The sequence below is a fragment of the Myotis davidii genome, unplaced genomic scaffold, assembly GCF_000327345.1.
Source record: "Myotis davidii unplaced genomic scaffold, ASM32734v1 scaffold268, whole genome shotgun sequence".
Taxonomy (NCBI): domain Eukaryota; kingdom Metazoa; phylum Chordata; class Mammalia; order Chiroptera; family Vespertilionidae; genus Myotis; species Myotis davidii.
In genome coordinates, this window is record NW_006383015.1 from 2269486 (window position 1) to 2284908 (window position 15423).

Sequence of the window (15423 nt, forward strand, 5' to 3'; positions counted from 1 at the left end):
TGGACTTTCGGGCTTTGGAGGGAGGGGAGGGGAGGGAGGGGGTAAAGGGGAAAGAGCAACCAAAGGACTTACATGCAGGCATAGAGGCCTAACCAATGGACACGGACAACGGGGTGGGGGGCGTGGAGGGTGATGTGGGGACAGGGACACATATGTAATACCTTAATCAATAAAAAATATATTAAAAAAAAAGGCATGTAGCTTGATTGCAGGCTCGATCTTGGTGGATATGGGCGCATGATTAGGCTTAAAGGTGGTCAGGAAAGTTTATCTCTGTTGCCTTTCTAAAACTTCATCTTAATAGACACTTAACCATCATCAATTTTTTAAAATTAAAGCTTTTTTAGGGCTGTGTTAGGTTCATAGCAAAATTGAAAGGGAGATTTCCCTTATGCTCCCTGCCTCCACACATGCATAGCTTTTTGCAATATCCCCACCAGAGTCATGCATTTGCTACGGTCGGTGGACTTAACATGGACACATCATTGTCACCTAAAGTCCATGGTTTAGGCTAGGGATCATTTTGTATTTCCATAGCATTATAAACTTTTCCCCCTCAGAATCATGATTGCCAAACTAAGTAAAACACCTACCAGGTGTCTCTTTATATGAGGAAATTATAGTAGGATTCCTGGGAAGGATCAATAAACAATCTTATGCTAGTTATTGTAAATAATGTAAGGACACAATAGTCCTATAGTTACTGATTTGCATGGAAGTAGTACTTTAAATCATCACATCTCTAAAACTTTGCTTCAGTGTTTATCTTTCAAAACTCATTTACATTTGTGAGCATCTTTTTTAAAAATATATTTTTATTGATTTCAGAGAGGAAAGGGGAGGGAGAGAAAGATAGAAACAATGATGAGAGAGAATCATTAATCGGCTACCTCCTGCACACCCCCTACTGGGGATAGAGCCTGCAACCCAGGCATGTGCCCTTGACCGGAATTGAACTTGGGACCCTTCAGTCCACAGACTGATGCTCTATCCACTGAGCCAAACTGGCTATGACAAAGATATTTTATTTTTTGATAATCCTCACATAAAGATATTTTTCCATTGACTTTTAGAGGGAGCGGAAAGGAGAGGGAGTGACAGAGAGAAAAACATCAACGTGAGAGAGACACGTCGATTAGTTGCCTCCCACATACGCCCCTACTAGGGTCAGGAATCCAGCCTGCAACTGAGGTACAAGCCCTTGATCAGAATCGAACCCAGGACCCTTCATTCCAAGGGCTGATGCTCTATCCACTGAACCAAACCAGCTAGGGCTATGAGCATCTTCATGAACAGAAAGAGTGACTGAAAGAGGGACATGTTATTGTCTTCTGCCAGCTGATTAGAACAAACATGCCATGTTCTGGGAAATACATACTATTTTAGAATGGAAAACTGAGAATTTTGTCATGAATTGTGGAATTCACATGGCTTAGAAATACTTGCAGTAAATGAATTTAAGATTCAAAAAATACTTGTTAGTCTTCAATCAATATCGAATTATTCCCAGTGTGAAAGTAAATATATTATTCTAGAACTTTTGTGTCTACACAGATTTGCAAGTTATATATTTTTTTGGCTAAAGAAAACTTTACTATCAAAGAGAATTTAAAAGCAGAGATAATTTTGAAATCAACATATTGTTTTCTAAGAGCTTTCAGGAAACCTACATCTGTTGATCGGGTGAAGTGTTTTATTAAACGCCCAAAGTTTTGCTCTGTTTGACAGAATGGCTGTTAGAAATTCTTAGAAAGGTTATCATAAGGAACTTTACTTTTATTTCTAATAAGTTGAACATTGGTTGATGTCATAAGAAGAGAGTGTTTAGGAAAAAGAGAGTGTTCTGTTCTGCTAGCATAAGTTATTCAGCTAATTTATTATTACCCTGAAGTGAGTCTACACTATTAAGACATTAATTACACTTCCCTTATTTTGCTTTACAAACAGAGCTAAAACCAGACTTTAAATCAATATGTGGAAATATTGAATTTAGTGTATCCTGCAAAATGTCATGTCAGTTGATAGCTGCTCTAGAAAAAATTTTTCTCTTAATAATTTGACCAAACAATAGTATAATTTGTAGAGGGCAATTATTGCATAAAAATAACAATTTTCCCCAAAATGATAAGAAGTTTACAGATAGTGTGTGCATTTAAAGATGAGAAATAAAACTCTCTTTAACTAGTACTTTTGTCTCTTTGTCTAAGAGTCTACCCTATTTAGGAATGTGTTTGTTTTACATCATGCTGTATGGCCTTTGGAATGCTGTGCCCTTCTTAGGTGGCGATTCATTCTTGATGAAAACTTCCACAAACCAGAATTTGCTTCAAGGAAGCTAAATATAATAAGTAAACGAAATCTGTAGGTAGTCCGTATTACGGTGTTTGTGTTATGACAGTTCCACAATTTCTTATAATTTTTCCTTTGAAAAATGGAGAAGAAAGCAAGCTAAGAGGCATTTTTTTAAATGTATTTTATTTGTCATAAAAAGTTCTAATTGCAGTTCTCATGATAAGCAATAATTTACTATCTAAAAAAGGACTTGATGCTCTGTTTCCAATGTCAATATGTGAAAGGTTGATTCCAGATCATTCTTATTTATATTCACATTTACTGATAAGCCAAACTATTTTTAGTGATGCTGTCCATGTGCACTGAATTTTAATTGCGTTGAATGAATCGCTAAGATAACCAAATCTCACCTTTTCATCTCAGGTGGGTCTGGTCCTGTCCAAGTAATCATCACAGAGACCCCCAGCCATCCCAACTCTCACCCCATCCAGTGGAATGCACCTGAACCATCCCACATTACCAAGTACATTCTCCGATGGAAACCTGTGAGTATGCCGCTCAGAAACTTGGACACTGAGTCTCCTGAAATTGACAAATGCTGAAATTCTTTTCCTTCAGATTTTGAGTTGATAGATCTGATTAACTATCCATATGACATTTATATTTATTTAGTGACAAAACAATATGTGATCAATTGACATACAGACTTAGCTTTTCTGATATTTAGAAAAATTTATTTCTTTCTGTTAAAAAGATCTTAGCAAGGACTTAGGAATGATCATGCTTAAAATTATCCTTCCCCAACATGGGAAGAGAATTTAAAGTTTTCATACATTTTATAACTGTATCAAAGGATAAAAACGATTGGTGTCATTTTCATCGTTTGGAGAAAAAACAACAGTTAAGTTAATATCTTTCTCTTTTATTTTACTTTCTAAGGGATCATTTCTTAAAATCTGACTTTTGACCCTCTGAAGTTCCTTAGGTAGATTATACCACATCATCTCGGAATTATTCTTCCTTGTGAATATTTGTGTGATTTTTTTATTTTTATTTAAATTTTTAGAAAAATTCTCCAGGCCGTTGGAAGGAGGCCACCATTCCAGGTCACTTAAACTCATACACCATTAAAGGCCTGAGACCTAATGTGGTATATGAGGGGCAGCTCATAAGTGTCCAGCAATACGGCCACAAAGAGGTGACACGCTTTGACTTCACAACCACGAGCTCCGTGACCAGTACGTACCCCAGCCACCCTGTCTGTGCCTCATTGTTTCTCCGGAAGCTTTTCCTCTTGATTCATACTCTTTTAAGGATCACGCTCACATTTTAAAAAAATATATTCTAGCCCTACCAGGATTAGCTCAGTGGTTGGAGGGTCTGACCGTGGACTGAAGGGCCCCTTGTCAAGGGCACATATCTTGGTTGCAGGCTCGATCCCCGGCCCCAGTTGAGGTGTGTGCAAGAGGCAACCAATCGATATGTCTCTTTCACATCGATGCTTCTCTCTCTCTGTCTCTCCCCCTCCCTTCCACTCTCTCTAAAAATCAATGGGAAAAAATATTCTCGGATAAGGATTAACAAAATAAAATTATGTTCTACAGGTGATAGTAGATTTTCTCGATGGCTAAGGCTCTCTTTCCCCTTTCTGTGACTCTAGGCAACACCGTGACGGGAGAGACAACACCCCTTTCTCCTGTTGTGGCCACTTCTGAATCTGTAACTGAAATCACAGCCAGCAGCTTTGTGGTCTCGTGGGTCTCAGCTTCAGACACTGTGTCAGGATTCCGTGTGGAATATGAGCTGAGCGAAGAGGGAGACGAGCCACAGTACCTCGGTAAGCTGAAGTGTTGTGGTGACAGGTTGGGAGTGGGGAGCCTTGCTTAGGAGATGGCACCCAGGCAGGGGGTCTGTGAGCTTCGGAACGAGTTGACAGCTCGGTCTGAACAATACCTTCCAGTATGAGAAAGGGAAACGACCGACCCTTTCTAGGACTGCCCTGGGCTTTTCCTGAGCCAGCTTCATGACTTCCTGGTCCCTGATGTGAGCTGCATTACGTGTTTGCCCAGACACTAGTTGCTAGGATGAAGACGGTGGTAGAAAATGTTAGCTTTGGGGGTGCACGGTAACCTCATTCGTGCTTTTCAAAAATCTCATGTTTATGGGCCTTTTGAAAACTTGATTGTAGAATAATCTATATACTGAAAAGCACACAGATCATAAATATAGAGCTCAGTGAATTTTTATAAAGTGAATACACCCACCTGACTACACCCACCCCACTCCCCATCACCCCTACCCATACCACTGCTCTGACTTCTAGTTACTTTGCTTACAAGAGGACTATGGTCACACATTTAAGGGTGGGTTACAAAGATTATGCATCTCTAGAGAACAAATTTGAAAAAATGAAAAATAGGAAGAAAAATTATCCCATTGTGCATTGATAATTATTAAGTATCCATGAGTATATTTCCTTCTACTCTTCCCCTGCCCCTCATGAATGTATCACTTTTAAAATATTCTTCTCCTGGGCTGTGAAGTCATTTGAGGGACTGGTATCCTTGATTAGTAACCTTTCCTGTTTATTTCAAAGACCTTCCAAGCACAGCCACCTCTGTGAACATCCCCGACCTGCTGCCTGGCCGAAAATACATTGTGAATGTCTACCAGATATCCGAGGAAGGAGAGCAGAGTTTGATCCTGTCTACCTCACAGACCACAGGTACATGTGTACCGCCTGGTGTCAGATAGTCTTTTTTTTGTAAAGCAGACCTATAGCAGTCTTTTCTGACTGTTTTCCTTCTTTTTCTTTTGTTAGCGCCCGATGCCCCTCCTAACCCTGCCGTGGACCAAGTTGATGACACCTCAATTGTTGTTCGCTGGAGCAGACCCCAGGCGCCCATCACAGGTCAGCTGAGCTTCCTCTTTGTGGCTGCCATGTTAATCGTGATGGCATGAGAAAGGGGTGAGGGAGCAGATTCTGGTCTGAGGGTGGAGTATCACTGTAATTTCCTGCATAATTGCTAGCCTAGGGTAGAGATATGTGTGTGTGTGTGTGTGTGTGTGATATTAAGAATGTGATTATTTTCAAGTCTTCCAGTTCTACTTTCTTTTGGATCATTTCCCCTCAAATCCATTTTATCAACCCCTACACATGCAGACACACACACAATCTCTAAAGCCAGTTTATTGATTCCTGAAATCAGACATAATTTTTCTGAAAATCTCACTCTAAGACTTATCCTTAATGAGGTAGCTGAATTGCTTTCGTACTTAGCTCATTTGGTGACTCTACTGTCTCTGAAGTTCCTAATGGCACAGACTGTGCTAGGTGGTGCTGTGCTCCGGGTGGCTCCCTAATTGCTTCCATCTAGAGTGCAAAGAGAGGACCCGTTTTAACAGGACATTTATGAAAGTTCTTGGGTCTTCAACAATATCTATTATTAAAGCGGTTTGCATGGCTGTTCCTATCTCTGTACTAAATGGTTCTTAAAAGGGATGGTGGCATTGAAAGGATTGACTTTCCGAGAACCACTGCTTCTTAGCTAACCGAGCTTACTTTTCCTTCATGGATCTGTAGGATACAGAATCGTGTATTCACCCTCAGTTGAAGGCAGTAGCACAGAACTCAACCTTCCTGACACTGCCAACTCCGTCACCCTCAGTGACCTGCAGCCTGGCGTTCAGTATAACATCACCATCTATGCTGTGGAGGAAAATCAAGAAAGTACTCCTGTCTTCATCCAACAGGAAACCACCGGTGTCCCTCGTCCAGGTAACTTAGAGACACTTCCCATGCTATCTTATCTCCTAGGATTTAATAAGGTAACAGCTTTAATCTTCATTTTGGTAGAGCAGCAATTTTTATCTCATGGCATACATAAACTAATTACTAAAATTCTACACACCAGAAAATATCTTTTTTTGTTAATCTGGCCGGAAAAAAAATAGGTGTAATTTTGATTTATTCACACCAGACAGCTGTTGTTCTATTGGCTGGTGTCATATTTTTATTTGACGGTCTAAGGGAAAAAGAAGTCAGTGCCCCTGCCTAAATAGTCAGGTATTGCATGTTTTAAAAATTCTTGTGGCATGCAATTGGAAATCGCTGTGTTAGAGGAACAGAGCCATCCTTGAATTGTGTTCATTCTGTTAACCTGCTTGGGAGGACCAGGAGTGTAAGAAGAAAGAATTGTCTCGGGCCGGGGAGGAGGGGGTATCTCTGTCAGCAGTTCCTATATGTTAGTAATCATAGATTCGTGTATCCCTAAATTTATGAAATTTGGCTGAAATGTCCTTATTATAAAACAACATCAAAGCTGGCTATTGACTTTCCTGATTAAAAAAACTGACACCATGAAACCTTTGTATTTTTCCCTAGTAACTTAGGGGGTCAGTTCATGTATTGCTCTTAAGTATCATACAGTGATTCAGTAAAATGAAAATTACCATGTATTTTTCTGTTGTCTCAGTGAGGTGTTTTGTTTTTTCTGTGTGTTCATTTTAAACCCCTTAGTAAGACACTTCCCGTGCTGGAGCCTCACCTGCTTACTGACATATTTGAAATAAAACCTTCAAATGTCAGGTGAAAGCAGTAGGACTGAACCATAAAAATATAAGCAAAAAAAGCACAGCCTCTGGCTAAGAGATGAAGCTTAGTGTTGCTCTGGGATGAGAGGCCCTATGAGTTGCCTCATGCAACTCAGGAAACTGGCTTTTTAAAAATAATCTTCAGCCGGAATTGTGAATGACCAGTTGGTTCTTGTCTGTCAGATAAAGTTCCTCCTCCCCGGGACCTGCAGTTCGTGGAAGTGACAGACGTGAAGGTCACCATCATGTGGACACCCCCTGATAGTGCAGTGACCGGTTACCGCGTGGACGTGATCCCCGTCCACCTGCCCGGAGAGCACGGACAGCAGCTGCCCAGCAGCAGGAACACTTTTGCAGAAATCATGGGGCTGACCCCCGGGGTCACATATCACTTCAAAGTCTTTGCCGTGAACCACGGCAGGGAGAGCAAGCCTCTAGTAGGAGAACAGACAACCAGTAAGTCCTGCTCCCGACCTCCGTCTCCACTCTCACTGCCAACCTGGGATACGTGTGCACATACCATTTACTCCTCCATCTACAGTTAGAAAGAGGAAAATGCTCAGCCAATAAGGGACATCAGAGTGGACAGAAAGCACATTAAACTCGAAAATAAAACTCGCCAAATGGTAATCCATTTCCCAAATACATGTACCAGTGAAATGGCACTAAGAGAGGGGAACTTAAGAGAACCTAATTTTCTTCGTAATGGAGGTATGGATTGAAAATTTGAGTGCATTTTTGTGTAAGTAAATATATCTAGATCCAGCTCCAGATGTAACCTAAAACTTTTGTAGCAGAGTTGTTTACAAATAGTATCTATGAGTCTGCTTCTGTTCTGTTTGTTTATTTTGCTTTTTAGATTTCACATGTAAGTGAAATCATCTGGCATTTGTGTTTGTCTGACTTATTTCATTCAGTGCAATAACCTCTAGATCCATCCATGTTGTTGCAGATGGCGAGGTGTCATTCTTTTATTATAGCTAAGTCATACTATATTTTATATGTGCACCACTTCTTCTCCACTCATCTTTTGATGGAGACTTAGGGTGCTTCCATATGTTGGCTATTGTAAATAATGCAGCTATGAACATATGGTGCATATGTCTTTTCGATTTAGTGTGTTGGGTTTCTTCAGACAAATACCCAGTAATTGCTAAAACAGTTAGTGCTTTTTAGGCATCAGGTTCTCTGCTCAGTTCTTTAGGAGCTTTATTATCCTATTTAATCCTAGTGTTGACTTAATGAGGAAGGTCTTATTGTTACCCTTTTTGGGTACATGAAGAAACTGAGGCTGAGAAAAAAATTCTATAGCTTGTGAGGTCTCGGGTCTAGGAAGGGATGGAGCTGGATTGACAGGTTCATGCTTCCGACTATTGCACCTAACTACTTTGTAGACATTTCCTGCCTCTTAAAAGTATTTTAAATCACCTCAGGTTAACTGCTACTTATCATACTCAAGAAGAGAACTCACAACTTACTAGTATGTGATTCTTCCTGTTAGCACAAACTCGCCAGTATCCTGCCATGATTCTGAAGTTCTGAGTCTATGTTATAATTATCGTCTAACTAGAATCCTGTGAAAATTATTTTTATTTCCCCATCAAAGGACTATTCGTTTAATAAATGCAGAACATACTGTTTTTGTTCCATGTGGAGCTTTCTTCTTGCCCTCGTTTTATTTGGCTTATTCATCTTAACTTGTTTGGCTCAGCAAATTGTTGTGTTTACAAGTGTTGTATGTCTTTTTTTTTTAATGCCATCTCTATAATGTTAGTATCATTCTGGAGGGTAATGAGGAAGTCATGCTAGAAAATTAGACTTTCCACAGAATCACAGCCACGTAAAAAAAAAAAAAGGTCAATTTCTCATGACTGACACAGAATTTTACAAAGTATGTAGCACTCACTCTCTTAATGGCTCAGTATTTCCAAGGTTTTGACGTATATTGTTTCAACCTTAAGAAAACTTTAGAAAGTTCAAACTATAGAATTTCAGTATGATAATTACTGAGGTTCAGATATGTGTTGATGTGTTTTATCCTTTCTTTCTAGAATTGGATGCTCCCACTAACCTCCAGTTTATGAATGAAACTGACTCGACTGTCATTGTGACCTGGACTCCGCCTCGAGCCCGGATAGCCGGGTACCGACTGACCGTGGGCCTGACCCGGGGAGGCCAACCCAAGCAGTTCAATGTGGGGCCCTCCGCCACGCAGTACCCACTGAGGAATCTGCAGCCTGGGTCCGAGTACACGGCCACCCTCGTGGCTGTGAAAGGCAACCAGCAGAGCCCCAAAGCCACTGGAGTCTTTACCACTCGTAAGCCCAAATTCAGTGTCTTTCCTTAGTGATGCCATTGGTTCTCACCTACAGTTACAGTCTCTGTTCTTTATCCATTTTTTTAAAAAGCTAACTCAAAAAACTTAGTACAAGATTTAAGAATAAAATTTTAAATTAAATTTTTTATTTTTTTATAGATTTTAGAGAGAGAGGAAGGGAGAGGGAGAGAGAAACATCAATGTGAGAGAGAAACATGGGTTGCCTCCCACATGCACCCCGACTGCATATTGAACCTACAACCTGGGCATGTGCCATATCTGGGAATCAAACCGGTGACCTTTCAGTGCACAGGACGATGCTCAACCAACTGAGCCACACCGGCCAGGGCAAGAAATAAATTTAAAATAATTTTTTTAAAGATTTAAAGTAGTGCTACTCATCATGTGGTCCATGAACCAGCTGCTGGTCCTTGAACTGTTTGTGACTGGACAGTAAGGAGCTTGTGCCGAAATGTAAATCGTGAAGCACACTGTTGAGTCCAGTTGATAATTTTTTGAGGCAAAATTTTCTTGACGAGAGAAACAATGTGTTAAGTTACATATGTTGCCAGGCTCTTTATTTGCTCCAGGACTAACATGGAGTAACATGGTTTAAAGCACCCACTTATTTGAAAATTGAATCCTATTGTAATAAGTGAATTTACCAAATACTAGTTGAGGCAAGAGAAGATCAGCACCTATGTCTACATGCTACTACTTTGGGTATCGAAAGACAGCAGTAAGTGTAGGATAAAAATATCTACCGAGTGAACAGTCACCAACAGAACAAAAGCAAGGAAATGATTTTTTTGCAAGTGTTGCTGCAGCAGATTAAAGTGCTCCTGCAGAACAGAATAGCTTTTTTTAAAAAGAATTTAATCTTTCTTAAATTTCTCTTGAAATTCCACAGCAGGAAAAATTCTGTAATTTTTGGTCTGTCCTTTAGGTCAATTTTACAGAAAAGTGGCCTTAAATCTCTTTCGTTTCACAATGAAAGCCTGTCTTCATAAACTGACTTCTACTAAACACATTTTCATTCAAACTACAAAGAATTATGAGAGCCCTTATTTCTAGCTGAGCATTATTTATTTTTAACTTGACATTTTGAATTATAAGAGCACCTAACATAACACTTTTTTTAGCATATATATGCAACTATGAACTAGTTTGCCATTTTCATAAAGCTCTCAACAAATTTTCTCTGACTAAAAATATAGATGTTAAAAAGCATTCAAAAGTGAATATAAGTTTAGTTTAAAAGCAACTATGGAATTTATCTCCCAAAGAAATTGTCTATAAATATTTCCCTTTAGAAATTTATAATTTACCAAAAATTTTCTTCCATTTAAATTTAGTGTATGGGGTTTGGCTAGTGAAGGCTTCTACTTAAGTAATTGCTGTTCATCAGCAAGTAAAATCCACTTTTTATTTGTAAGTTTGCCTTACAATTTTGCTATTTTATATTACATGTTACTGAGATACCCTAAAATCTATAACATGAAACCAGTGTCTTGATATTCTTATAACTATAGGTTTCATATAGATGTCCTTCACTGCAGTGGCATAAAGGGCTCAGTAGATGTAGTCTTTTACTGACTACATATGATTCCGCAATTATATAAATACTAGAGATCCGGTGCATGAATTCGTGCACCAGTGGGGTCCCTCAGCCTGGCCTGTGGGATCAGGCCAAAACCAGCTCTCTAACATCCCCCGAGAGGTCCCGGATTGTGAGAGGGTGCAGGCCAGGCTGAGGGACCCCACCGGTGCACGATTGGGGCCAGAGAGGGACATGGGAGGTTGGCCAGCAGGGGAAGGACTGTGGGAGGGCTCCAGGGCATGTCAGACTTGTCTCGCTCAGTGCTCAGTCCCAATTGGTGGGACCACAGCAGCAAGCTAACCTACCAGTTGGAGTGTCTGCCCCTGGTGGTCAGTGTATGTCATAGAAAGCAGTTGAGTGGCCTTAGCATATCATTAGCGTATTAGGTTTTGACTGGTTGAACCGATGACTGGACAACCAGACACTTAGCATATTAGGTTTTTATTATATAGGATATTAGTAAATGTAGAATTATATAGTTATCATTTTTACTCCTACACATAAGATGCATTTCATGTGGTCTCTTTCATTGGATAGGGTGCCTATAAAAGAAAAAGGATTTTTAATGATACTAACAATAATTGAGTGGGGTAGGATGGGTCAAGATGGGCTATTTTAAACCTTTTAGGAGACTTTGATATATAGGACGTGTTATTTTTTGCTCTGCACAATATATTTACATATTGTCAAGATTAATTTTACTAGCTAGAGGTTACCATAGTACCTTGTACATAGTATATTTTTTAAAAAGTATTTAATAAATAATTGGCTGAGGAAAAAATGATAAAAACAGCTCAAACAAGCTTAGTTTTTTATAAAAAAAAAAACCCACGTAAGCAGGGAGTTTTACAACTTTTGTTGAACGTCCAGTACTCTCTGCAGCTATAAACATCAGCAGGGCTTGCAAATTTTTGAAATTGCTTTAAATTTCTGTAACTTTTTACTGTCTTACTAAGCTGAACCTTGGGAATAACTTTGCTAGGTTTTGCTAATTTTTTAAGAGCAACTGTTGGGGTGGGGGCGGTGTTTCGGGGGGGGGGGCAGAATTCCGTTTACTCCTTTATAAATCCGGTAAATTCATTCCTTTAACAGCCAGGCTGTTCTTCACCTAACAAGACCTGCCAGAGCCATGGCTCCGACTTACAGTCACATCCTTTGTTTGACATCAGTTTGTAGGTTTGTGGTTTGGAGAGTTTCCTGTAATGGTCTTCCCAGGCTGAGAGCATCATCTCCAACCCGAGGAGCTTCTTGCTGGCTGGCTCAGGCGATAGGAAATTCCCAATCGTAAAGCCCAAGGCAGTTGAGGAGAATGTAATTTGAAAAAGTTGTGGCTTTCACAGATGTTCAGTGAAAGAAGCTGACTGCTGACCGAATCGTTTCTTGTGGCCATTAACCTAGTCACACGGGGCTGGCTGTGGCATTTTGGCCAAGTCAGCAGCAGCTTAAGTGGGGTAAGATTTAAGAGACACTGGAAAGGGATCACGGGTCACTCACCCTAGTTTCCCACCCCCTCTTCTCCCCAAATGCCATCAAAATAATAGCATACTTCAGAAACAGCTTGCTATATGTAGTGAGCCATTAGAATAGTCACTGCAGAGTGGCCCACACACAATTTATTCCCCCCACACACAATATTTTAAAAACATACTTTTAAAAAATTGCACATTAAAATCCAAACTGGAAAAATAAAAAAGAAGAAAAAATTGTAATAGCGGGTCAGAATTCCCACATGACAAAGGCAAAATAATTGACTGAAGCTGAGTGGAGACAGGGACTTCGCAGCCCCCGTATAAACGTATAGTTCTGGAGGGAAAAACTTGACCTCGCCAGCCCTTTATAATTTAGTATAAAGTCATTTAATAGCTTTTATTCCTCCAGTAGGCACAGATTTGGCTGGGAGGTAAAGAGGCAGCAACTATAAACTAGGACCCAAACATGTGACCAGGACCATTAACACACTTAAAATCCTTAAATTTGACTCACTCAGATGTCTTAGTTTCTGAGGCCTCACCTTTCCCAGAGCAGCCAGTTATCAGTTGTTCAGCCCATTCTACTTTAGAAATGTACATTTATAAGAAGATTTCTAGGACTATTACAAATGTCTGTCTTAACTTTCTGTACTCCTCTTTTCCTTCTTCCTTTTTTTTTTTCCTTTTTTTTAAAGTAATACTTTCACTGAGAAATAACAGTGGTTTCAGAATACTAGACTATGTGAGTAAGCTTCTGTGATGATCCCTGATTCCAGTGGCAGAATATTAAATATCTGCAGTATTGTTATTCTGAATGCTCACATACTAGTATTTGAGGACTCTTTAGAATTTATAAGTGTATCCATGGTGGCCAGTTTTGTTTAACGTTCTAATGGCATCCTTACTGCAACCAAAAATAATTAGCCATCCTCATGGAGTAATTCAGCACAAAGCTGTTTTTAGATCACCATCTAAAATTTAACATTGTTCTCAAATTAGTGATTAACCAGTTAACTGCCATGCATCCAAAATGGAAACCATCCCCATTTCTTCCATATGTGCTGGGATATTTACAAGTTTAAGTTACCATAATTTTCTTTACAAACACAGAGATGTCACTAATAAGTCTGATTTTAAAATTGGGTGAGTAGCAGAGTTGCGCAGCGGAAGCGTGCTGGGCCCATAAAATTGGGTGAGCAGAGTTGATATGTTAGGTTTGCGGCTATATACGCTTATGGTGTACAAAGAGTTAAGAGCCAGAAGGATAATTAGTTGGTAGTGACCAGTTTTACATATTAACACTATCGGGAAATTTATTGTCCTCAAACTTAAATCCTAACTATGATGAAAGGACATAAACCTGCCTTTCAGCCAGAGCTCAGATGATTTGGGTAATTCATGGAAGACTGGGAAGCCCTGACCTACTCCAGATCCTCGCCCAGTGAAGGGACAGGTGTTGTTTTCTGGATCTACCTGCTGATTAAACTGAGGTTCTTGATAAAAAATACTATCTGCATTCTGTGCAACCGCCTGTGAGTCCAAGGTTTTGACATGTGCATTGATCCCATTTCACAGTGCAGCCCAGGGGCTCCATCCCACCTTACAACACAGAAGTGACTGAGACCACCATTGTGATTACATGGACGCCTGCTCCCAGGATTGGTTTTAAGGTAAATCATCGATGTTCTCATCTCTTGTGATACAGCCCTGAGGTGCCCCCATGTTTCTGGATGCAGCAGAAGTCAAGATGTTCAAAAGTCAGGAGATCTGGTTTTGTTTGTTTGTTTTGATATATGTTTGTTTGTTTTATATATATATAAATTTCAGAGAGGAAGGGAGAGGGAATGAGAGATAGAAACATCATGATGAGAGAGAATCACTGATTGGCTGCCTCCTGCACACCCTACACTGGAGATCAAGCCCGCAACCTAGGCATGTGCCCTGAATGGAAATTGAACCTTGATCTCCTGGTTCATAGGTCGATGTTCAACCACTGAACCACTTTGGCGGGGTTTTGTTACCTGCATCTGTTCAGACCTCTCTGACCACATTGTCAGGGCATAACAATATTTGTGTCTCACTGGCTAGAAAGATGGACGAAGGCAGAGAAAATGCTTTGCAAAAGATAAAACATTAGCATGTAACTGTCACTGCTGTTATCTTATTTTCTCTATCCTTTCCCCCAGGGAACTACATTTAAAAATATAAAGGAAACTCCATTTGATGTTGCTCTAAATGGGTGTCAACAAGTTCATGAAAGCCCATTTAGAGAGACCAATTAAACTCAGAGTCATTTAAAAATCACATTATTATCCAATCGGTTTCATCTCAACTTGTTCTAAGCCCCTGTGGGTGAATCACTTAATAGAAGTTAAGATTAAGGTCTTCCCTGTAGATATACTAGTATGGATTCACGTTCTCTAAAGTGATAATATTAAGGGAGTGATGAATACAAATGAGTTGTTCAAAATAATTCTTTTTTTTTTCATTTTTATAGAGAGAAATATTTATTGGAAACCAAGACTAACTCCCCGTGATTATTTGTTTAAGAAAATACACCAACGTTCATTTCTTCTTTGAGCTGTACAAATGGTCATATTGATGATTAAGCTACTAAAATTTAGAGAAACCCTTTTTGAAGATTGCCAGCTTACCTTATAAATTTCCCTTAGTAATGTCATTCTGACATTCAGAAGCCTTAACATACAAAGGATGTCTCTAGAGTTGAACATCGATGACACAATATTACTCAGGTTTTTGAAAGAAACTCTTAAAAGGATTTCAAATTATGGGCACATTTGTTTTAACTCTGCTTTTGTAACATATGATCCTGCAGTTGAAGCTTTGAACCTACTTCTACAAAAGGAGAGTTATAGGGTCTGGTACCCTAACTGGCAACTAAATGGTAATAACTCATTAAAGCAGGAGCTAGGGGATTCCTTCCAGTGAAGGAAAATAGTAATGAACTGCTGTGCGGCCCAAAGCCCCTGTGTGTGTACTTACGGTTTGTACCGGGAAATGATTTATCTAGAAAAATAGTAGGTAATAACATTTTCCTGGAGCCTTTTATTACAAGCACCTTTGTGCAGTTTTAGAGGACACCTCCCCCACCCCAGCCCCCCAGTACAGAGAATTCCCAGCTAAAGTATTTT

The 15423-nt window shown here is 39.7% G+C and overlaps 1 protein-coding gene across 4 annotated transcripts in view; it reads left to right on the forward strand.

Moving 5' to 3' along the window:
• FN1 (fibronectin 1) overlaps nucleotides 1-15423 on the forward strand; it is a 68974-nt gene that overhangs the window by 21884 nt on the left and 31667 nt on the right. For all 4 annotated transcript variants that reach the window (XM_006778927.2, XM_006778924.2, XM_006778925.2 and 1 more), the window contains exons 13-21: nucleotides 2716-2837; nucleotides 3359-3530; nucleotides 3953-4129; nucleotides 4889-5017; nucleotides 5114-5203; nucleotides 5876-6070; nucleotides 7069-7341; nucleotides 8937-9203; nucleotides 13847-13941. In XM_006778927.2, coding sequence (XP_006778990.1) covers nucleotides 2716-2837; nucleotides 3359-3530; nucleotides 3953-4129; nucleotides 4889-5017; nucleotides 5114-5203; nucleotides 5876-6070; nucleotides 7069-7341; nucleotides 8937-9203; nucleotides 13847-13941 — 1520 coding nt within the window. The remainder of the gene's footprint in view (nucleotides 1-2715; nucleotides 2838-3358; nucleotides 3531-3952; nucleotides 4130-4888; nucleotides 5018-5113; nucleotides 5204-5875; nucleotides 6071-7068; nucleotides 7342-8936; nucleotides 9204-13846; nucleotides 13942-15423) is intronic.